The sequence below is a fragment of the Clarias gariepinus genome, chromosome 7, assembly GCF_024256425.1.
Source record: "Clarias gariepinus isolate MV-2021 ecotype Netherlands chromosome 7, CGAR_prim_01v2, whole genome shotgun sequence".
In the NCBI taxonomy this organism is placed as follows: domain Eukaryota; kingdom Metazoa; phylum Chordata; class Actinopteri; order Siluriformes; family Clariidae; genus Clarias; species Clarias gariepinus.
This window is the reverse complement of record NC_071106.1, coordinates 9,511,828-9,537,047: the sequence shown is the minus strand read 5'-3', so window position 1 is coordinate 9,537,047 and position 25,220 is coordinate 9,511,828. Positions and strand designations below refer to the sequence as shown.

The following is a 25,220-nucleotide window of genomic DNA, read 5'->3' as shown; positions in this document are numbered from 1 at the left end:
GGCTAGTAATCGGGAAATTTTCATGGCAGCAGCAACAGGTATCCGAGGGGCTTATGTGACCATGGCAACGCATGGAGGAAGTGACATCAGCGCTGGAGACTTCTCAGAGTGTTCCAAATGGTGGAGTTATGTCGAGAGAAGTTCTCTTCACTGACTGGGGTTTGAACCTGGGATCTTCTAAATTGTAGCCCAACGCCTTAACCACTGAGCTACCCCGTTTTACACGTGGGCTCCACATGATCTCCACATGGTTGGTGGGTTTCCTCCAGGTACTCTGGAACATACAAATTAGGCTGATTGGCATTTCCAAATTAGCCCATAGTGTGTGTGAATGAGTGACAGATTGGCACTCGTCCAGGGTGTACCCCTCCTTGTACCCCTCCTTGTACCCCTAGCGCCTAGCGGTACCATGCTTTTAGCAACCCTGTACAGCATAAGAGGTATAGAGATTGAGTGAGTTACTAAAGATGGATCCAGTCATGTGATAAAAACGTGATTTTTCTTTTCTAATCCGTGCTCAAGCAGGTGATGCCAACGATGTTTCACTAAACTCTCAGCTTTTGCCCTTATCATGCCCTTATGGTTCTGAAATAACACTGTAATGTCACTGCTCTCTTTCTCTCACTCCCTCTGTGTGTGTGTGTGTGTGTGTGTGTGTGTGTGTGTGTGTCCAGCTCGACTAATGAGTCCCTGACGCCCCTGAAAAGCCTGTAGTGAAAGTCCAGAATAAATGAAAATCCTTCCTCCATTTTAAAAACAGCCTCTTTAACGGCGCCTCTTTGTCTCCCCAGGCCTGTAAGGTGAAAAACCATTCAACGTTAAAAGGAGACTATAACGAGAGCGACTTTCACTGCTTAGCATTTTAATAAGTAGACAGTTGGCAGGGAGAATATTGATGACCTCACGGATGACACTCAGACTTTGTGAATGATTAATTACCCGGAATGCTTTCGGATGGCAGGCTTGTTAGCAGGACGGGCGTGGCAGGACGTCTGTCTGTGATTACTTCAACATTACTGCTCCGTCTTTTTTTTTTTTCTTTTTTTTTCATCACTGCTGTGAAATAATCAGCGCCCCAGCAATTAGGAGAGAACTAATGAGATTTTTGGAGGTTCTGTTAAACAACAAAGTGGAGCGTCATTAAGAAAGACAGCTCAGAGAGTCAGTGTAGTTCTGTAGGAGTTGTCCAGAGCAGTGCATTATGGGTTTATTGAGAGATCAGACTTGTTAACGTATTTGGTGTTGAGCTTTAAGGGAAATGTTGTTTTAGGGATGTGACCTTTAAGGGATGTGTTTAGTGTGGAAGTGGAGTCATGGGTGAGGTGAGAGACCTTATCTCAGACAAAAGGAATAAAGTGCCGCTGCATCACTTTCTAACGATGACGATCAAACAATAATACTAACGGAAAAAAAGTTTAAATCAGTTTAATTAAACATGTTACATCACTTCATTTAATGGATGCGCCACTTGTTATTTGCATTAAAGAAGGAAACATCCTCAATCACCGACCCAGAAAAAGTTCAAAAGTCAACCATCAGCTGGAAAGTTCATCAATGTTTACAGTTCTTCTGGGATTCTCATCTTAAGGGCCATAAGTATTGGAACATCAACAGGAAAAAAGGTTCACCAAGCTACACTGCTCATTCCAGTGAGACGCTTACTGAAGAGCCGAAGCCTAAACTTCGGATTAAACGCAGAGGGCTGATATCCGAGGGTGTCGTGATCTCGCATGATGATGCACGTCTGCACACTTCTGCCCACACTCTCGACACTCTGCAATAATCTTGTTCTAAGGTGTTAAAGCATCGCTCTAGTCCTGATCCCGCTCCATAAGACTTTCACCAGTTTGGTCCCCTGAAAGCAGCCCTACGAGGACGAAGATGTGATGAAGAACATTTTTTACTAAGCGAATATGAAAGCTTGTTGTGACAGATGGACAAAGTGTAATAAAAAGCAGAGGGAAAAAATGATGGATTTGTCTTTTCGAAAAGTTAATTAAAATAATTTCTACAGCTAGAGTGCAGATAATTTGGACTCTTCCTTATATACCAGGTTTACATAGGAAGTATGAGAGTGCTTTAACAGTCACACACACACACACACACACACACACACAGACACACACACACACACGTTTGCATTTGAGTATTGCAATAAATTGCAATTGAGAGTGCACACTATGCCCCAATTTGTTATGTACACACAAAATATTTGCAAGATAAGAAAAAAAAACGATCTAATAAGCTTTGCTGATACAATAAGATCTCAGTGTGTTTTTCTTCCAGCATAATTATTACACCTTAAAATAGAAATTGCAAATTTATTTGTAAATTATAAAAAAAAAAGTCATGAATCTCATTTGATCTGATTGGAAATAAGATTAAAAATATGTAGAATAACACACACACACTCCGTTACAATAATGTAGTTATTATGTAGCGATAATACACAACCCTGCTCACTCGAGACAAAAGACAGCTTGTAGCCAAATCACCTCATTAACAAAAGCTTTTCCAAACTCAGTCCTCGTTTAATAAATGTCGTCCTGTCTGGATGCATGTCTCTAATTTCCTATGCAGATTTTAGCTCATGTTAGAAAAAAGATCTTTGACTGCTGCTATTTGTCATGGTTAGTCCTGTAGTGCATGTGTATCAGCGTTTTTTATCAAACGCCTCCATTATCACCAAAATGATCTCAAAAGTGATGCAAAAAATCAGTGTGAGCGTGCTAAAGGATGCTAATATCCAGTGACTGAAGTTTCTTAGCATATGTTGTTATCTGCTCTTTCGCCACGTGTTCAGGAAAATCCGTGGGAATAAATTCATTATTATTTGACTTGGATTTGTATTACAGTATCTCTGATGGCCGTGATCGCCAGACAGAAAGGCGAATGTTGTGGTTCGGCAAAATTTCTTTGCACAAGGTGCTGAATCAATAAGAATCACCAAACAAAAGTATTAGACAGGGTTATGGGTCCTGGTGTTCAGGGAGATCAGGGAAATGGGTTTCTGTAGGGTGTGACGTCTGACGTTAGGTAAAGTAGCTAGCCAACTTAAGGCAAAGTAGCTAGCGCTCATTAGGGAAAGTAGCTAGCCAACAACAAGCTTAACAATTCCAGGCACCCATTTCAAAAAGTCACTTACTTTTCAGTTAGTCCCTGATGCTCTCGCTCATACAGTAAGGTAACATTTATTATATGGACAAAAGTATTTGGCCGAACATTGTATCCCAACACATATACTTCCATATAAAGTTGGTCCCATTTTTGCGGCTACTAATAACAGCTTCCACTCTTCTTGGAAGGCTGTCCACAAGATTTTAAAGTGATTCTGTGGGAATTTATTCTGTAGAGCATTTATGAGGTCAGACACTGATGTTGTACAAGAAGTCCTGGCTCACAATCTCAGTTCCAGTTCATCCCAAAGGTGCTCGATGGGGTTGAGGTCAGGGCTCTGTATTAGGGCCGGTCAAGTTCCTCCACACATCTTTATAGTCCTTGCTAAAATAGAAAAGGACCTGCCCCTTGTTAACTGTTGCCACAAAGTTGAAAGCATAGCAACGTCCAATATGTCTTGGTACAGTATGCTATAAGGAGCCTGACTAAAACACCTGAATACAATAATTAACAGGTTTGGGTAAATACCTTTGTCGATATAATGTAGATACAATATTTGAACTAGCTAATGTTAAACAATCTGGCCTTCTATCTTTTCTACCTTCTCTCTCTCTCTCTCTCTCTCTCTCTCTTTCTTTCTTTCTTAGAAGTTCTTTCTCCTTCTCCTTCCTTAGTCTTCATCTCTGAAACCCGCTCTCTGTCTGTCTCTCTTGTGTAGCGACAGGTGGCAGCTGAAAGCTGGGCATCTTACATTAATGAGCTGCCGATTGAATTAACTGTTTCAGATTAATTATTTTGCAGGGTCTCATAGGAACCATAAATATGAGCTTTCTCTCTCTTTCTCTCTCTCTCTCGCTCATACACACGCGCATACACACACACACACACACACACACACACATACCAGATGAGCAGATAAAACAATAACAAGTGGCTCTTTTAAAGGTCTCTCTCTCTCTCTCTCTCTCTCTCTCTCTCTCTGTGGTCAGTACACCTCCTGCCAGCCAAGCCATCATTAGTCCTGACTAACAAAGAAAATAAACTTATCTAATGCAACAAGTTTTGGAACGCATTTGCCAAAATAGTGTTTATTTATTGATTTATTTTTGTATTTAAAATGTTCTGTTTTGGCAAGTACATCACACACAAGGCCGGGTGCGGATGTTATTTCTCAACCTTCCTCATGCTGTTGCAGGTCCATAATGAACAGATCTGGAACATACCACGTCACAATCGCCTGTATTACGTTGTCCTCTTATTGTATACTACTTCATGTCAGTCTTCATCTTTGCATCCTCATTATTTCGCATTTATTTATTTTATTTTATTATTCATCTTTTTTGTCTTTACACAAAGGTTTTTTCCTGCACTTGTATCGATTTTAACTACATATTTCTGAAACAGGGACTGAGGCAGCATGACTGAGGGATGATCCATCTTGTAGCAAACTGTATTTTATCAAATTTGTCCAATAATGCTTATAGTTTTGTTTACTGGAGCAGAGTTCTTTCTCAGGCCAGTTGCTGTGAACAGATGTATGTCCAAAAGTTAAGCATTGATTTGTCACATATACTACACAGTGAAATTCTTTATTCGCATATTCCCAGGGTCAGAGAGCCAGCTATGATATAACACCCCTGGAGCAGATAGGGTTTGCTTGAGGGCCCTATAACGGCAACCTGGTGGAGCTGGGGCTAGAACCACCGACCTTCTGATCAGTAACTTAACCCTCTGAGCTACCACTGCCCCTGTTGATTTTAATTTTATTTGCACATGGTAAAAGTCAAACTGGGAATTAAAATTGTAATGAAATTACTCATAAAAAGGCGGAAAAAAAGGCGAGTGACATTTACAGAAGAAAAAAAAAGTCCTACCGTACAGTATATCCACAGTAAAATAATTACGTAGTGTAAACGTTTTAAAGAAGGCTGTATGTCTGAGAGCCCAGTGCAGTCATTTCTGTGCATGTTGGAATGCGTGAAAATGCATATACAGTATAGACAAGATCAGAAAGTATCTGAACAGTATTCTGAATTTAGAATTTTACCACTAATAAGTAAACCAGAGTGAAAAAACAAGATGAGGTAAAAAGCTTAAGAAGAGCCCAGACCTTTCCTATTTTGGTTGATGCGAAAATTTGAACCATAACAATATTACTGTATACTGGTGATGGGTCCATCATGAACAATTTGTTCTTTTTGAACAAAGTCTTTAACGTGAGTCTTTCAGAATGATTTGTTCATTTTCAAAGACAGAGAAAAACCTCCATAGGTTATTTACAGGAAGCAGGAATGAGAAGAACGAACGACTTGGACTAGAAGAATCACTCAATTCTGTTTCCTGTGTGATGCACTGCAAAGTGCCTATAAAAGTCACATGACAAAAGAAAGGAACGATCCGGACCAGAAGATATGAGAGGTGAGCTGCTCAGTCTGTTTATCATAATATATTCTTAGGCTTTATTGTAATATTATCATTACTGGAACTCTAGCCGAAATGTGTGTATGTAGACTTGTTGGGGGTCTGTTTATTGAAAATGTAACATTTTATTTTATTCTATTTCTGATCAAATGAATGAAAAAAACTAAATGACTCAAAAAAGATTTGCTCAATTTGATAAACAAGATTTAAAGAACAAAGTCAATAAAATGATCCAAACTTCCCATCCACAACACTCCAGAGCTGCTGCTGTAACCATAAAGACCGTTCTGTGCTCAGACTCATGTTTATGATTACAGCAGCAGCTCTGAAGTACAAATTTACTCAGAGCACTGAAGCAAGGATGAGATCGAGGACGGCTTAGAGTAAAGAATTTTAAACAATGCATACTGTATGTAAAAAAAATTTGCATACTCAGAATGTTTTCTTTTGTTTGCTTGTTATCCATCGCATACATTTCTGTTTTAGTGTGAAAGCTTTCATGGATTGGTTTTTAACCCGGGGGAAGTAAACCCTGCAGCTGTGAGCCTCGTCCTCATTTAGATCAGCACAGATCCACAGCCTGGCAGCGGGGACAGAGGGATCTGTGTCTAATACGCAAAGCAAGAGAATGCAATGTGTAATGAAACGAGAGACAGAGAGATACGCCCGTCCCTTAATCCGGACTCTCTCTTTCTGCCTCGTCTTATTTTCAGCCTTTAATTGGCCGTCACAAACTGAATCTCTTTTCTGTTCATCCAAGAACTGCTATACACAATAAATGAAACTGTCAGTTGTTCACAATGGCCGTGTCTCGCTTTCTTTCATATCTCCGTGCGCTATGTAAATTACAGGACCCTGTTATCACACAGGGATTAAATTTAATTAAATTAAATTGTTTAACAAAATCAAAGAATGGTAAGCACATGGAATCAACAGAAACTAAAATGCAGATAAAAGAGGGAATACCATTCTAAGGAATTTAATTTGGTTTTTAGAGATTTGTAAAGATTGTAGATTATTTTGTAAAGAGTTATACTTTAGAGATAAGTGCTTTAATGATTGTAGGATTTATACGGAATTATACAACAATTACCTCTGGCCGCGTAATCTGATAGGACGAGATGCATTCCAGCATAAAAGCACTTTAAAGACGTATACATAACTATATGTATCACTCTGATTGTGTTCAAACAATCATTAATCACACTAACTGTCAGACACCAACATGAATGTGGAAGTAGGTCTGTAGGGTCGGTCGACAGTACTGTAAAGGGGGGAGAGCAGCTACCTGCCAAAACCCACATTCCAAACCAGGCACAGAAGCACTTTTATTTAAAAAAAAAAATTATAAAAAAATAAAAACACAAATCTGAATGTAATTACATTTTAAAATTAAATGCAATAGTGATCATGATTAGACAAAAACAAAAAAGACAAAATACCCTAAAATACAGTATATATCAAAATAAAATAAAGAAGCTATTGAAGAAAAACTATTTAACTGTGTCCTACAAGCTATTTAGATCAACTCCCAAGCCCAATCACTTCATCTGCTGGTTACAGTCATAATTAAGCAATACTACATGAGAGGCTGTGTTAATATTCAGCATGACAGCACAACCTCAAGTGCAATATTGATTTTATAGAAGAGTTCCATAAACACAATTTATTATCAATATATTATGATTTGATTCTTTATTTAACCAGTTATTTTGCTCCGCCAAGACATATCCTGCTGTGGAGGTAACTAACCGCGACTAAACGAGGTGAATTGTACTACTTTACTACCACCACAGTATGTCATATCTTTTAGACACAGTATTACATGAACACTAGGAAGAACTAGGTACAGTGGGGCCACCAATTGTGCAAGTTCTCCCACCTAAAAAGATGAGAAAGGCCTGTAATATTCATCATAGGTATCACTCAAAATCTCACGATACAATGCCCTATTCATTCTTCCCTTAACAGTCGATCAGTCGTCCTGGTCCCTTTGCAGAAAAACAGCCCCAAAGCATGATGTTTCCACCCCCATGCTTCACAGTAGGTATGGTGTTTTTACCAAAATTTTGATTTCATCTGACCATCTGGCATTCTCCCAATCCTCTTCTGGATCATCCAAATGTTGTCTAGCAAACTTCAGACGGGCCTGGACATGTACTGGCTTAAGCAGGGGGACACGTCTGGCACTGCAGGGTTTTGAGGCCCTGGCGGCCAGTGTGTTACTGATGGTAGCCTTTGTTACTTTGGTCCCAGCTCTCTGCAGGTCATTCACTAGGTCCCCCGTGTGGTTCTGGGATTTTTGTTGTTCTTGTGATCATTTTGACCCCATGGAGTGAGATCTTGCGTGGAGCCCCAGATCGAGGGAGATTATCAGTGGTCTTGTATGTCTTCTATTTTATAATAATTGCTTCCACAGTTGATTTCCTCACACCAAGCTGCTTACCTATTGCAGATTCAGTCTTCCCAGCCTGGTGCAGATCTACAATTTTGTTTCTGGTGTCCTTTGACAGCTCTTTGGTCTTGGCCATAGTGGAGTTTGGAGTGTGACTGTTTGAGGTTGTGGACAGGTGTCTTTTAAACTGATAAGTTCAAACAGATACCATTAATACGGGTAACGAGTGGAGGACAGAGGAGCCTTTTAAAGAAGAAGTTACAGGTCTGTGAGAGACAGAAATCTTGCTTGTTTGTAGGTGACCAAATACTTATTTTACTGAGGAATTTACCTATTAATTATTTAAAAATCCTACAATGTGATTTTCTGGATTTTTTTTTCTTATTTTGTCTCTCATAGTTGAGGTATACCTATGATAAAAATTACAGGCCTCTCTCATCTTTTTAAGTGGGAGAAATTGCACAGATGGTGGCTGACTAAATACTTATTTGCCTCACTATAAATTCTAGAAAAAAGACGTACAGTACAAGTACAAGTACAGTGAAGTCAGATTAGGAGGAGATACATTTGTAACTATCTTGAAACATGTATGGCAACCAATATGGACACTAATAGCTGATAAAGTCGGTGAGTGCCAGGATGTTGTTAAGCAGGGGAGGTGTGAGTCCAGTTAATTAGCTTTTTATACCAATTCGATCCATAAATCCATTTAGGAACCTCTGTAGTCCAACTGGAACATAACCTTTTTGAAGGCCGATGTTGACCATTGTATTAATTTTTATTCCAATTGTCAAATGTAAACTTTTTGCCCACTGGTCATGCTTCTTTACCTTTAATATACAATTTTTTTTTAACCTGGAGACTTGAAATTGTAAATTATAAAATAAACAATACATTAGTTGGTCCATCATGGTTTATTGGGGACTGAACCCTGTCCCAAGGGAACTTTGAGCACAAAGCAGGGTACACCAAAGATGTAGTGCCATCTAATTATAAGATGCAAGTACACACACACACACTCAGACACTCAATGGAAATGTCAGTTAACCTACATGTCATATTTTTGGTCTGTGGGAGGGACCGGAGAACCCACAGGAAACCCACATAAGACTGGATGTGAGACTCAACCACCATTGATGTTATCTCTGCCTAAGCTTTAGACTTGTTTTTTTGTGGCTAGCATTTCATAAATGCCACACGAACAGCAGTGAGCCTCTGCAATGTACCATACTGTACATAATACAGATCGTCTTCTGGCACTTCTGATTCCTCCACTCACCATTCAGTCTCAAATCCCATTCAGTGCTCACTTTTATGAGGGACTTGTTCTGTGCCATAAATCCCTTTGACCACCTGTTTATGTTGAAGCTAAGACTGAGACGGTCTGGTTTTCTTATAGCAGCCCAAGTGCAGCAAAAGAAACAAAATGAAAATCTTGTTTGGACTCAAGTGTCTGGTTTGGTCTCATCAAAATGACTAATCCTCGGGAAAGCGATATAATACCAGAGACAAAAAAATGTGCTTTTATTTCTTTAGCTTATAAAGAAATAAAGCATAATATACAAGGGTGACTCAAAAATGAACCGCACTCTGTCTGTAGAATTTATTTGAATTAACCTTTAGAGTAGACAAATACATCATTTTTTCAACTTAATCTCCTCCAAGAATGCACCGTTGTCATCAGAAGTAAATCTCTGTCCTCGTAGGGCTGCTTTCAGGAGCCCAAACAGGTGATGGAGGGAGATCAGGACTATAGGGAGGACACTTCAACAACTCAAAACAAGAGTGTCAACAGTGTGTCTTCAGCTTTTCAATACGCGTCACTCTATAACGAGCACTGTTGATTGTTGAACCTTTATCCTGATAATGTTTCAGTACTGGTCCTTGAGAATCACAGAAAACTGTAAGCACTAATGAATCGTCCAGCTGATGGTCGACTCTTGCACTTTTTCTTGGTCAGTTAATTAAGGATAGACAGACAGACAGATAGACAGACGGATAGACAGATAGATCAGCCATAACATAAGGACCACTGACAGATGGAGGTAATATTTTTCATTATCCTGGCACATGGATGTCTGATCCAATAAAATCGCTACTGTAGCTCAAACTGCTGAAAAAGGTTAACGGCACTTCTGATAGAACTGCGTCAGAACAGCCTGTTTCGGAGGCGAAAGGACGACCCACTCAATATAAGCCGTGGTCATGATGTTATGGCTGATCAGTGTATAAATACACTACAGACATGTAGAAAATGCAGATGTCAAGGACAGAGAGAGAAAAAGGTTGCATTTTCCTTCTGGACTACCGAGGCTGCTGGGTTCGTTTTGGTATGTAGCTAACGGCATGAAACAGACAGCATGCCCCAGGCCACAGCCAGCAAATGTGACTTTTTTAAAACAGTAAAAGTGCTTTTTCAGCTCTCGGGTGTTGAGGCGGTGCTCTTAGCGGACGTGGAAGTGACTTTGGTCTTGATTTGACTGATAGATCCTTTCTTAAGAGCAGACCTTTTGTCCTGCTTTTTCGAGAGATTTGACAGCTTCTTCAACATCACTATAATAAACACACAGAACAAAATGTACAATGATTCCAATAATATAATAATGACTCACTAGAATTTAAAATCTGTGCAAATATATATATATTTTAGGATGTAATTATATAATTGCTCTGCATATAAATAATTGCATTATGTTTTTGTGCTTGGTGCAGCCCAATAATTTTCTAATGGCGATTATTGTTATTTTTCTTTTTCTTTTTGGCCAGGCACTGTATTTCGGGGTGAATCATTGCAAAATCTGCTTCAGGGAGAGACGCACCTTGATGTGATTGTAATCGCAGCTACATCTTAATTCTTGTTTTTTTATTTTGTAACCTAGGAACTAAAGTAACAATACATTATCCTTTATGGAGAGAAAATACATTTCCCTATATATTAACTGTTGATATATAAAATGATTTTAGTGTTCTGATCTACTGGTAAAATAAGAAAAATGTATAATGTTAATATTCCTTGTTGCTACACTAACAGATACTAACTATTAATTAACCGAAAAAGAATATTCATATTCAAAAATATTTTTACAATACACAGAATAATACAGTATATTGTATTAATATATACAAATATGTTGAAAAATACATAAGGAATTGCCACTTTTCATATATTGAGAAATATATTTAAAAACAGTATATGCAAACTTTTTACAATATGCTTATATGTTTATGTAGTTCAAATAAAATGGACTTTATAGGCATTAATTAGAGCACACTGACAAAGTAAAAGTGTGTGCATAATTCTGTTTACAAAAAAAAATTATATATCCATACATGGTCCATTCATATATTGCAATATATTAATTAATATAAGCACTAGATTCCTATATATGGAAATGTATTATTTTAATAAATATATTGCATTATATTTTACAATATATTTCCTTTTTTATATTCGTAAGGGATATAAAATTCTGTCACGTGACAAACAATAAAAGTTGAACAAACTTTTTTTGCACTTTCATATCATGCAAAAGCATCCTAAAGCTGCATTACCTGCTACCTCTGGGTGACTTTTCCTTAAATCCCCATCATGCACTGCAGTGTACTGAAGCTCCTCACTGCCATCAGAGCCTGTGTTAGAAACAACCTGTTTATTCTTTTCCCTTTATTTAAAAAAAAAAAATCACTTAAAAATGAGGTAATTCACGTGACTCACGTGACTCACGTGACACGCTCAGTACGATGTAGCTCTGTCGGTTTTTCAGTAAAGTGCTGGCCAGGTCCACGCTGTGCTCCACCTCCACCAAGTGCACCAGCTCTCCAGTCCGGTCCATCAAGTCCACTTGCACTGAAGAAAAAACAGCAGTCTATTCTCACACACTTCCTTTCTACTCTCTACTGCGGTGAAGTTTAAGACATCGCCACTATTTCCGAGTAGAGGACTGTATTTAGAGAGTGTATTCTCAGTATATTAATCTTTCAGCTGATTTATATAGTAAGAGCTTTAAAATGACAACCTTGCGGGTCCAGTTTGCACTTCTCCTTTAAACAGTGGATGAAATTCACAATCCGGCAGTTGAGGTTAAGTAGCTCAGCTCTTTTCTCTGAATGAATGGAAGAGAGAAAAAACAAGGAAGGAAAGAATGAGAGAAGAAAGAAAAGGAAAAATAAGTAAGTTTGAAAATAAGACAGAAGGAACCAAGGGAATTGGAAAGAATGAAGAAATAAAGGAGAGAAAAAAAGAAGGAAAAAAGTAAAGAAGAAAATGGGATGTAAAGAAAGAAATGAAATAATTAAAGAAAAGAAAGAAGAATATGAGGAAGAAGTGAAGGAAGGATTAAAAAATAAAAAAGGAAGAGTAAAGACAGAAAGAAAGAAAGAAAGAAAGAAAGAAAGAAAGAATAAAAAACAGAAGAAATTAAGGAAAAAAGAAGGATAGAAAGAAAAAGAAAAAAAAGAAAAATGGAAAAGTTAAAAAGATGACAGGAAAGAAGGAAAGAAAGAAATAAGAACAAATAAAAAAAGAGAAAAAGAAGAAAGAGTAGAAAAATTTTACTAAAAATGATTATTATTATTATTATTATTATTACTACTACTACCACTAATAAATAAAATACTTCCAAAAATTTTAAATGAATAAAAAACAAGTGACAGATAAAATAGTGTAAAGTCTTGTCATGTGATTTCTAAAGCTGTTTTATTAAGAATAACCTGATTATTATTAATAGTAATGTTACTCCGTTGTCTAATAACTCGCTCTTTAATGGCCAGGAAAGTCTTTTATTTACAACCTCATCATTAATTTCACGAAGCATCTAATGAATACATTGCTTAATTGCTTAATCACGTTTAATTTGTCCAAGTTATTAGTATTATTTAAGTATCTTCTGATGGTCTCGACGATATGGAGACGTGGGTTTGTTTGCGGTTCACGCCTCACTGTAGATAAAGAACCAATGAGAAATGAATTCCTGGCGACACATCACTCTTTACACTTTACACTGAAGACGTTCCTGAACTCACCTCCCAGTATCACCGTCACAAACATGTCGCTGGAGTGATGAGAGAGAGACGCCTGTTCTCCAGGTGATCGCGGCACTGACACACACTCACACTGAGCCTCTGTACACTCTCAGGCTCATGTTGTTGACTACAGACTCACCTAGTGACCACGGCCAGCACAGGGCCTCCTACAAGTGTGTGTAGTGTGTGTGTGTGTGTGTGTGTTCACGTGTGTGTGTTTTTACTTTTATATGTTTCCATGGAGTCAGTGCACAGAAAGACAAAGTTCAGATTAGAATTGGTTTATGAGAACTGAGACGTGTGTGTGTGTGTGTGTGTCTTTCTATGTATGTGTTCATGTCAGTACAGACCCTGATCGATACACTCCTGTGTGTGTGTGTGTGTGTGTGTGTTGGTCTGTATGTGCGTAGGCATGCACGTGTGTGTGTGTGTGTCTTTCTATGTGTGTGTTCATGTCAGTCCACAACCTGATCGATACACTCCTGTGTGTGTGTGTGTCAGTCCAGACTCTGATGCATACACTCCTGTGTGCAAGTGTGTGTGTGTGTGTCTGTGTCTCTGTGTGTGTCTTTCTACAGTATGTGTGTGTTCATGTCAGTCCAGACCCTGATCGATACGTGTGTGTGTGTGTGTGTGTGTGTGTTGGTCTGTATGTGCGTAGGCATGCACGTGTGTGTGTGTGTGTGTGTGTGTGTGTGTGTGTGTGTGTGTTTTAGATCAATAATCACTGTAGGAAAAAAAACTCTAGTTTGAATTAAACAGGAACACAGACTGTCTGAACCCTTTCATCCGTCTCTGTGAAATTAATTATGAATAAGTTTTTGAACTTAGTTAAGTTTTTGATTAGTTCATTAGTTTATATGGATAATAAAATCGGGCTCAGTGTTGCACATCTGTGTATCGTTAGCGCTTTGTCTTCATCCACCGATCTGAAGTCTTCTCTCGGCTGAATCTGACGGTGCTGATATAAATGAGATCTCTTAATGAGGATACGTTGGTCAGTGCATTTCTCAGGCCGATTAATTCTTCAGGCAGGTTGGTGATTAATTCCGTCCGCAGCCGCTTCTGTTGCCTGTTCACATTCAGCAGATTTTAATGTGCTTAACTGTTTGCTCTGAATCCAGAGGCGCCCGTTTTATTTTTCGGTGTCATGTCACGAAGTTAGCGCTGCATCCTGCATCATTGTCTCATGACCGTGAGAGTTTTTAATACGCCGCGGAGCGACATGACGCCACAGTGATCCCTGAACCTGCTTCCCTCAGCCGTGTCCTCCGCGCACTGTCACACTGTCATCCACATCAACAAGACAAAGGGGAGGTGAAACTCTAAGACTCTGATCTTACAAAGATGCAGGTGTTATTGAATACATGGAGTGTACAGTCTTTGTTTTAAGCAGCTGTGTGAATGTTGCATGGTAAATCTGTTGAAAACAATACGGGAAATAATTTGTGTGCACTTCTCTTTCTTCTCAAAAAGACTTCTCAAAAATTACAAAAATAAAAAAACATGGCCGTAGGGGTTAGCACTGTCACCCTGCACCTCCAGGGTCTGGGTTCGATTCCTACAGTACCTCGAGGTCTGGGTGCATGGAGTTTGCATGTTCTCCACGTGCTTGGTGGGTTTCCTCTCACAGTCCAAAGACATGCTGATAAAGCTATTTAGCATTCCCAAATTGCCCGTAGTGTGTGTGAGCACACACATGGGAATAGGCTCCAGGCTCTTCAGTATACGAGATAAAGTGGTATAGACCATGAACAAGATAGAAAAACATTTAGAGCATTGGATTATTCTAAATCTTTGTGGACTGAATGACAGTGATCCTAAAAAAGACCGGAGACTTGTTTTTATTTATTTTTTTAAATAAATCATTACTTGCTTTATTATGGACCCTAATATTCCAGTAATAATATGAATAACAGCGCAATCGGAACAAAAATGCATGGTGTAACAGGTCTTTAATAGGAAGGATAGGGGTGGTGTGTTTTAAAATAAATTTTGAATTCACGAGAGATTTCATCCCAAGTCCCGGTTTGACTTGACCCTCCCTCGTACAGTATATATCGTCCAAGCAAAGCGCACAAGCTGCACAGCATGACTCTGTACTACAACTTCCTGTTTACCATTTAGATTTTAATCCTAATTACTGTACCAGAGCAGGAGACACCCGAGTGCCATGTCAGTGTGACGCCAACATTCTCCAAGTTCCGAGTTGCACAGTCCGAACAATACATAGATAAAAACCTTTCCTTAAACTCCAGGTCTCAGCAGCGAGAGTCAGCAGGATAATATGCTGCCAGAGGGATCGCGTACCGTCTGAGCTGAAATGATGGTCTCATTAGAACTGACCGAACGTCTGAGCTCAGACGCCGCGCACCGGCCCTCTCCGCTCGATTGCTGGACAATCGGAAAAAAACAAGAAATCTATGAGAATAGAGGAGAGAAAGACTGGCATTAATTTGTTCGTTCCCTTGGGCCAAAACAAAAACCTTTCCAATTCTAATATGCTTCTGAAATATGACTCTCCTATTGTTTTCTGCACACAGACTGCAAGCATCACGCACATCCACCTGAGAGTTGTTTTTCTTCCCTTCCCTCGCTCTATCAGCTTATCTACATTTTAATGAGCAACATATTAGATGGAGGTGTTCGATAAGTGTTCTGTATCTCCACCAGATATAGTCATCATGGTGGCTGATTTGCTCCCCGGTTTGTATTAAAAGTGACAGGCTGTAGGTTTTGGGTAATTGGGAAAATGTTCTTCATGGCAGCTCCGAGAGGCCTTTTAGTCACAAACTGCAATTTTCCATTCAGGAAAGCAGATAACAGACTCGTTGCGAAACCCACACCTCCTATTACGATCAGGTAGCTGCTGCTGCCATTAGGAGACGTGACATGTTGTCATACATGCCTTATTATTGAGAGAAACTCAGCATTGTTATTCCGAGCACAGGCCAGATAATAAGCTGCAGTATGACACTAACATGGAGCAGAAAGAGTCATGATTAATGTTGTGTAGTCAGTAGGAAATAAACACTGACTGCACAATGAGAACACATTCGAGAACTTATTATGACGCTCTACTTTGGAGTTTTACCTGATTTGAAAGAGCTGTATAAATAAATGCATGAATAGACGTTTTACTTTGCAGACTAAATTTGATTTATACTTTAAGACGTCTTCATTTGTTTATTTTGGATAGTCTATTGTAGTCTCCAGTCTGGTGAAGTGGTGGTTAGCACTGTGGTCTCGCACCTCCAGGGTCCAGGATTTGATTCCCGTCTCGGGTCTACGGGTACTCCGGTTTTCTTCCAAAGACATGCAGATTAGGCTAATTGACAATGCCCGTAGTGGGTGATTGTGTGCGTATACGCCCTGCAATGGACTGGTACCCTGTCCAGGGTGTATCCCGCCTTGTGCCCAAAATCTCCTGGGATAGGCTGCAGGATAAGCAAGAAAGATAATCAATTGATGAATTAGATGTTCCCCCTAATGAGACCTCATATAAGAAGATTTCCCCCGACTTTGATTTGCTGTTCTGTGGAGGGGTTCCTGGGGATTTGCTGTTCTCCATCTTTAAACTGGATTAGTGTAGTGTTGGATCTGCAGTACTACAAAAGACGAAGACTCAAAATGCAACATGCAGTGTCTTTTTATGTAAAAAAAAAAAAAAAAGTTAAAATCGCATTTTTGATGTATTTAACTTAACAGCTGTGAATAGTTTTGAGAATGACGCAAATATTACTGTAGTTTTTATAACGTCTGCTGCTTCCGTGTTTTGAGATCTTTTTGTCAGATGTTACTCTGGTATGCTGAAGAATAATGTAAAGTATTTAATACTGTCAAAGCCTTTTACTGATGATTATACCAAGTTTAAGCAAAGAGTCAATATCTGCAGCGTTGTCCCTCCTTTTTCAAGACGTCTAAAGCCAAGGGAGTGGCCTCATTTTAAGAACACAGCCATGAATAAAGAATGATACAAAGACATCCTCCAAGACCAAGAACAGTTACGTGATGAACAATGCCTTTTCCAGCATGATGAAGAACCGTGCCATAAAGCAAAAGTGATAACTAAGTGGCTCAGACCACTACTGTCTGTAGTACTGAATTATAGCCATCCAAGAGGAGCTAAGAAGTTAAAAATGATATATAGTATTTAATCATGAGCTTTTTGTCTTCCTCTATATTATTAATCTAAAGGTTTAGGTGATCCCTGCAGTGTGGCCCACTGAAATCATTTTTCCCATCTCTCATGTCTAATTATCCAAATTCTCCATCCATTGGGTGACCCGGGGTGGCCTCCGGGGTTTAATTAGCAGTAAAGCTCGGAGCCCTGATGGTGAGATGAGCTGAATGATGAAGCTTTCAAACGTCTGTATCAGAACTGCTCAAACCCTCTGTTTAATGAAGAAATTATGTTTTATTCATATCAAATATTGACCTTATATTTCTGGGGTTAAACTCAACAAATGCATGAAAAAAAAAAAAAACGATATTAAATTGAACAGCTAATCTGACTTTCTTAATGGAATTTAATTTGAATTTAATACAGTGAACTTGATTTGATGTCGGCTCATGTTAGTTTTTATTATCTGCTCGTTGATACCAGGGGACTGAGCATGTACACTGTAGCCTCATGAGCTCTTCATTAGCAACACTTTCTATCTGCAGTTCCAAGATTAATTTATCAACTAAGAATAGATTTAATATGGGAATAAAATCGGCGTTTGTGTGGAGGGATGGTTGCTGCGAGTATAATAAGATTCGCTGCGTGTTGTTTGTGGTAAAGCCTAGCGGCAGGTAATAAGTACGAAGACAGTTTTGTGCCGCTGGAGATAAAATAAAGAGAGTAAACAAGTGATGGAGAGATGGCATGATGGAGGTTACGCTACAGTAGCTTTCGCTCTTTCTATGCATTAGGGGTTGTATTAAAATTAACAGTTCATGGACATGTTTACAGCGAAAACGTTTGAAACAAGAGAGACTAGGCTTGTGTAAAATGCACTATATATACTTTCTTTCATTTGTTTTTATCATTGTTATTCACTAATTAAGTTTCTGTCCTCTTTCTTCCTGGCTGCTTGTGTGATTCCCATCATTCCGACATCCGTTTAACAGGTTGTTTACAGAAATGTACTTTAGGAAAAAAGGGAGTAAGAGAGTCGGGTTCGTCTAATAATGATTAAACGACTAAAAAATAAAATGTACAAACTTTATATTACATTATTTTGTTATATGAGACTTTTTTCATGTTTAGTTTATGTTTCATAAATATAATTTACTTTTATATTATTTTCCCCATACTAATAATTAAAAATAAAAGTTCTAATTTTATTTGTATCAGACTCAACCATACACAATTTAAGATAAAGTGAAAAGCTTATACGACTTCCTGTGACCTAAAAATAGAAACATTACACAGAAAATAAAAACACACTGCAAATTGAAATAATTTTATTTTCACATTAAAAAGAATACAAGTAAGCTAAATATAGATAAGATAGATTTTATTAGTATTTAATTTTTTTTATTAGATTTGTTTGTATTTGAATTTTTTATAGTTTAATTAACAATCTAAAAAATAATTATTTGACACTAGAAATAATACCATTATCATATTTTAAATATCATTTTTATTTGTATTTAATTTTTATATATGATTTAATACTTTCTTTTTTTTCCATTCGATCTCCCTCTATTTAAGTGTAGTTAATTTTATTTATCAAATCCTATTAATAGGTATTAATATTAAGTCCTATTTTTTTTCTTTATACAGGACTGATTTGAGAATTTTACATCATATTTTTTACATAATTCATAATTCAATTATAAATTATCTTAGTATATATTACATACTTTATAATTGAATTATAAAGTATCTTATAAAATTATTTTTCAATACATTAGTTTAATACATTTATTTTTACACCTTATCTTTACACATTTTCGAAGAGTTAAAAATGTAACATCACATCTGAAATATCCATTATATTTTATCTTTTGTGGTAGAAACAACACTACACATGACTGCACTACTATATGCAAAACTTTCACATGTAGTACGGTTTTATTTTTAATCACATGGTTAGTTTATATTTCATTTATTTCATTTACATTTATATTATTTTTTAAACCATAATAACATAATAACATAAGTTTAATAATAAGGTTTTTTTTAAATACAATTTATATTGGTCTTACACACACAACCACACACAGTACAACATGCAGTGAAATGCTGGTACCACTGTCTGTGACCTAAAAATAGAAAAATTACACTATAAATTATAATAATAAAAATTGACAATTTTATACAATTATACAATCAAGCAAAAGATTTTTTGCATTTGTGATTTTTATACATAATGTTTTTCTATTTGATCTTCCACAATTCAATTGATTCAATTGATTTTCTAAACATTTATATTTTTTATATGATTGATTTAATAATTCCACATATTATTTTTACATAATTACAAATGTTACAGATACAGATTTTTTTTAAAGATTTATTGATTTTACACCTGATCTTCACAGATTTGTTTATTTTTAGAAGAGTGAAAAATTGAACATCACATGAAATATATCTTATTTTTCTATAAGGGTTTGTATTATGGGATCATCTACAGCCTGCTCAAATCCAAAAGTCAAATTTCACGCACGTCAACACCGTTCAAAGAAAAACACAATTCCATTTTTTCTCTAAGATCCCATCATGGCCTGCTATGAAACCAGTGTCCTCGAAGATCAGTAAAAAATTAGAGGTTGGACGTCTCCTCCACAGTGGTGATGGGAGAAGGCACCGCATGGCTGGAGTTGAAGATTATCCAGAAATAACAATATATCTTTTTTTTGTGTGTGTTTGTGCTCAGAAGTGCAGTTACTTTAACTGGCAGTTAAACAAATCAGTCTGCATTTGGGAGGTACAAGTTGCCAGAAGCACTCAAATACTGCTGAAATCATTGGACCAAATGGGATATTGGATTTTTTGAAGCAGTGCAAGAGCGCTTTAGCTCAGACAGAAGCTTATTGGCGGGAGACGTGCTGGAACGTCTCATGAATGTTCGCATCGCCAACTGTTTGAAAAACATCAAAGCGCTTAACACGGCCCTGGGAGAAAATGCACGTTTCTGTAACGTGTCTCCTCTTCCCAGGCCGAGTCCCCGGATTCATTCATAAAAGCCGAATTCATTGAGAAACAGATAACGGAACAGCGAAGAGTACATGCTTTTTTAATGCACTCTGTAATTCTGCTATCTGAAAAGCAAAAATCAAACCTGATAGAACATTATGTTGTAACTCACACGTGAAACGTTTAGTTTTTTCCACCTTTTGAACTTGACAATAAAAAATATATTTAAAAAAATAATAATTGATTTAAAGGTTAATGCTGGTTGTAAGGTGTCAGAACACACAGTGCATCACTGTTACGGTGGCAAAAGGGGCATCGACTCAATATCAGGCAGGACACCATAATGTTATGGTCTCGCTTTTCTTGGGAAGGTCTTCATGAGAGCCAGGTTTATCATGATGCTTGATGGGTTTTGGAAAAAAACGGCAATGCTGTTCTTGCAAGAACTTTTTAAGAACAGCTGACCTTCCCATCTTCAGATAACTGACTGTTTTTTTTTACAATTGTGCTTAAGCTATATACATCAGTGGTAGCTGCTCTAAGACTACAAGGGAAGCTCCGCTTCCTCTACTATGTCAGAAAATAAATGCTCATATATGCACTCTAGTATTTATATTGGTTTTAATAAAAGTGCGCTAGAACGCGTTCAACTTCATGACTAGCTCGTTCAGAATCAGGTATTTATTGTAGATTGTTTGGCGCGATTTTCTTGTCATACATTTCCGTGCAGCACAGTGCGTTAAACCCTCCTGAAGCCCAGCTTCACAGGAGCTCTATAGGCAGCACAGAGGAGCTTTTCTCACTGCAGAAAAGCTGGACGGTAATTGGATAAATGCACCAAAATCGTCACTTCCAGGGAAGCTCAGCTTCTCAGGGAGTGAATGAAGCAGTAGGCGGGCCAGGGCGCTCGGCTGCTGCATGGTGATTGGAGGAGCCATTTAAAGGGCGGAACCACTTTTTTGATTGACAGCATGTCTTAAGTATACATCAGCGCTACAGAGATTTAGGTCCAGTCACATGCGCATTTGCAGGTGAAGTGGTACGACGAACTGCTGCACTCTGTATTGTTTGCTGGTGAGATAAACCATTTTGTTTGTAGAAATCATTTTTTAAATAAAAATAAAAAAAGCATATTATAGCGTTCTTGACTTTGCTCCTTGTTTCAGCATTGTAAAGTTAGTTCGTTCATATACAGTAATTAAAGTAGCTCGTGGAAGCGGAAACTAGCCAGCTAGCAAGCTGTGCATAATGGCAGACGCAGACGGTGCTAACATTGTTGACCTGCTTTTGGCAAAACCATTAAGTAGTCTTTCGTACGAGGAGAGACTCAGAATTAAACGGCAGGGCAAACCAATGCCCAAGATTGATCTGGTGCAAAAATCTGGAAAAAATAACAGGTCTTTTTCAGCTCTCCTGGTATGACAAGGTGAACTGGCTGACTGGAAGTGCTGTTTCCTGACGAAACCTTCTTAGGGAATGAGGTGTGTTTGGTCAAACGTGGGTTTTGGGGATCTGGGTAACTTTGACAGGGCATACAAAAGGCATAAAAATGCAAAGAACATAATGAATTTTATGATGAAGGCCTAATATGAGCTTCACCTGTTTCAAAAGCTAGCAGCCGCCACATACCCTATACTACTGTATGATATAGTATTGTATTTCCCGTCCACCTTGATGAGACAGCATGTGAGAGAGCTTTGTGTCTTCCTTTAGTCAGGCGCATTAAATATTTCTAAGATTTTGGTTCTGATGTCTCTCTCTCCAAAAAGAGTAATAGAGCAGTTAACTGCACACGAGAGAAGAGCACCCTGCTGAGGATTGAAAGAGTCTGAACTCCTACCAACTCCTACCAAAGCAGCACTTAGCCTGTCAGTTACCCCGGCGTGGCGTGTGAGACTGGCTGTGGATTGGTGCTCTACATGAGCAGAGTGTATTTCGGGGGCATTTAAACTTTTGAGGTGGTGCTGGATTTTTCCCAGCTGAGTCTCTGGCGCATTAACATTCATTGTAAAATTGTTTACCGCGTGGGATTGTCCTTCATATTGTTTACTTCCACTTTAGGAATATGTGCATCGTTATTAGCTCCCTGTAACAATTCCGGCATAATGACATTATTTCTGCCACTCTGTAGGTTGCCATGTTGATGCATGCATTATTCAGCAATGCAGCATATCAAATGTGTGAAAAAGCATATGTTTTGTTGAGCAGCATCTCTCACACACTGATTCTACAATAACGCCTGAGTGTGTGATCTGCATGGCAACATCGAGGGTACAGCGTTCTGTAACTCAAATCAGAAGCATTGTGTCTTCTCATTAACCATACTGAGGAACTCTGGTTTATAACTGAAAACAAGACAAAATTACGTGTTTATCTCCTTTGCTCCAATTGGGTACCCCGCATGTGAATTGATGAGACTTCGAAATGATAAATTGGATTAATCTGAGTGGAAAGATGGATCTGTATTAATAAATACAATCCATTTATTATTTTAGAGTAACTGCTTTGTTCAGGTCAGGGTTGCAGTTGATTCCAGGCTTATAAATGAGTATGAAGCAGGGAATAGACCCTACCCTTTTCTTTAGATTAAAACAAAAATGGACAATGATGCAGTCCAGTTTAGCTCATTAGTTATTACTCTTTTTCCTAGAAATAATTGACAATAGGTTTTCATCAGTATATAGTGATTAGTGAACATTAAAACCAACTAAGTTTTAAGTTCCCCTTATACCACAAGGGTGGCTCTGCCCCATCAGGGCCTGGATCCATGGGACCTTTGGAGACCTTTTCTGTGGTTATGGCACCGGGATGTTAGTGGTGGATATTTTGTGTGCTGCGGGTTAAGACCTCTGCGGATCGGAATTGTTTGTCCTGCCCATTCAATGGATGCTCGATTGGATTAAGATCGGGGAAGTTTGGAGGCTGAATCAACAAACCTTGATCTTAAGATTAGGCTATTTGTCAAATGTACCTTACAGCATAGTGAAAATATTCTTCCCTACTGTATATCGTAGTACGGAAGCTGGGGTCGGAGCGCAGAGTCAGCCATGATACAGTGCCCCGGATCAGATCGGGTTAAGGGCCTTGCTTAAGGGCGCAACAGTGCTAGCGTGACGGTGCTGGGGCTCGAACCTCTGACTTTCCAATCACTAACCCAGAACCTTAACCATCTGAGCCACCACTACTCCTAGGCCTTTGTGCTGCACTGGCTTTTCTGTGGGATCGGACCTGATGGGTTGGTCTTTGGTCTCTGTGGACATGGCTGAGCCTTGGGTGCCCATGATACTTCACCAGTTTACAGGTATATAACTAATATGATATTGTGGCACAGTGACTTAGTGCTTGGTTAGCATTGTATCCTTGCACCTCCAGGGTGCGGATTTGATTCCCGCCTCGGGGCTGTGTGCATGAATTTGCATGTCCTCTCATGCTTAGTGAGTTACCTCCCACAGTCCAAAGACATATAGATCAGGTTAATACTTGTTCCCAGATTACCCGCAGTGTGTGAATGAGCATGCAGTTTTAAAAGGGAATATACAAGGGTCACCATTGGTCTCCACGGACCCTAGTTGGGTTTACAGAGGTTTCTAGATGGATCTATGGGATTAATGACATGCAATTCACCAGGCATGTTATTGTGTAACATGTAGGTATTGAAGAGCTTTTAAAGAGTGCAGTGTACAAAAATGCAAATGTAGCCAATTAAAGAACTGAAAGAATTATCATATTTAATGCCTTTATCAGTTCATAATAAACAGCAGATCAGCATAATTAAGGGAAATTACTCTAAAGGGGTCAAACACTTCTAAGGAAAGTCAACCAACTTGTCATGACCCCGGTAATAATATATTCCTCTGCAAAACACAGATACACCACCACTCCGAGCCTGGAGCAAAAACAAACAAACGCACACACAAACACTTCTACATACAGCCTGGAGTAAGACCCAGATACAAATCTCCCCAACAACACAAAGAATCTGAAACTGACGTGCTGCAGCACAGGACCAAGCCATCCACACTGAATAAAACATGAGGATACCAGGCAACCCTTCACTTCCTTTTACGTGGATGTACTGTACAATATGGTCAAAAGTTTGTGCACCTTCCTATCACTTATATATGTGCTTTTTTTCAGAATTTGGCCCCTTTTCTTGTAATAGTAACCTCAACTCTTGGGAAGGCTTTCCACTTGATTTTGAAGAGCAGCTCTTGGTATCATAAAGCTACAAGAACTTTAACAAGGTGAAGCACTGATGTTGGGTGGAGAACTCTAAACTTGTCAAAATATATCTTCATGAAGGTCTCTTTATGCACGGGGACGTGAATAGGTGTGGTTTCAGTATAGGAAAACTTATTCCATAGCATACATTGGCATTCCATACAGTTGTGTGCTTATAAATTGGTGGCAACCATTTAGTGAAGAATAGGCGTTGGATGTGACTGCCATGTGCCCATAAACATTTGATCCAAACTATTGCTATGAAGTGTCGAATGTGTGAGACCCTGTCCTGACTTTTACTCCCATGTCAAAAGGTTGCATCATTAAAGAACATGATGCAAATGTGGTCTCTGAGCTGCTGCATTAATGAATATTAAAATCAGTATTCCTCGTTCCCTCTTTTGTTCCACAGGATAGTTGTTCCTTGTTGAACTGTGACGAAGGGATATGGTTTAATACCTGTCTAGGTTTGCTGGTGTTATACCGGTTTGTTCTTTTATGTAACCTTACAGTATATTGGTTTATTGATAAAAAACAAAAACAAAGATTGCAACCAAGATGAGCACACAAAGCACTTTCTCCTACTGTTGTAAATGTCCATTGAACTCTCCCGAGGCTTCTCAGATGGTGTATTTATGTTAGTTTACATCTCTGTTAGCTACAACTTGGACCTTGTTTTGTTTAGGACCTCCAGGATTGAAGGAAACTCAAAACGGTCAAAACATGGTATTGGTGCTAAAAAGTGTCCTACCTACTGTAGGTGAAAAAGTACATTTTCAGTTAAAACAATATAAAATTATGTTTCATATTATTTAATGCTTTTTATGTCCCGACCCAGAAACACATTTGCCAAAAAAAAATACAATTTTAAACCCTTCCATGTAGTGTCAATTTAAATTTTTCAATGATCTTAAC

At 38.4% G+C, this 25,220-nt stretch overlaps 2 protein-coding genes across 2 annotated transcripts in view; one reads left to right on the top strand and one right to left on the bottom strand.

Annotated features, from left to right (window-relative positions):
* Nucleotides 1-25,220, top strand: part of LOC128527858 (carbohydrate sulfotransferase 8-like) — a 106,384-nt gene that overhangs the window by 40,133 nt on the left and 41,031 nt on the right. The gene's annotated exons all lie outside the window — the stretch shown is intronic.
* Nucleotides 11,587-13,000, bottom strand: LOC128527860 (uncharacterized). The gene is made up of 3 exons (XM_053500488.1): nt 12,956-13,000; nt 11,950-12,036; nt 11,587-11,780 (listed from the first exon to the last, which is right to left on the bottom strand). The coding sequence occupies exons 1-3, from the start codon at nt 12,978-12,980 to the stop codon at nt 11,620-11,622; spliced, it is 273 nt and encodes a 90-aa protein (XP_053356463.1). The 5' UTR covers nt 12,981-13,000; the 3' UTR covers nt 11,587-11,619.

What these genes read in the sequence shown, in the direction of transcription:
- LOC128527860 (XM_053500488.1), bottom strand. Translation starts at nt 12,980, where the DNA reads ATGTTTGTGACGGTGATACTGGGAG. An exon ending in TGTGACGGTGATACTGGGAG is followed by an intron (nt 12,037 to 12,955) that starts GTGAGTTCAGGA and finishes CCATTCATTCAG; the next exon opens with AGAAAAGAGCTGAGCTACTT. An exon ending in GTGCAAACTGGACCCGCAAG is followed by an intron (nt 11,781 to 11,949) that starts GTTGTCATTTTA and finishes TTTTTTCTTCAG; the next exon opens with TGCAAGTGGACTTGATGGAC.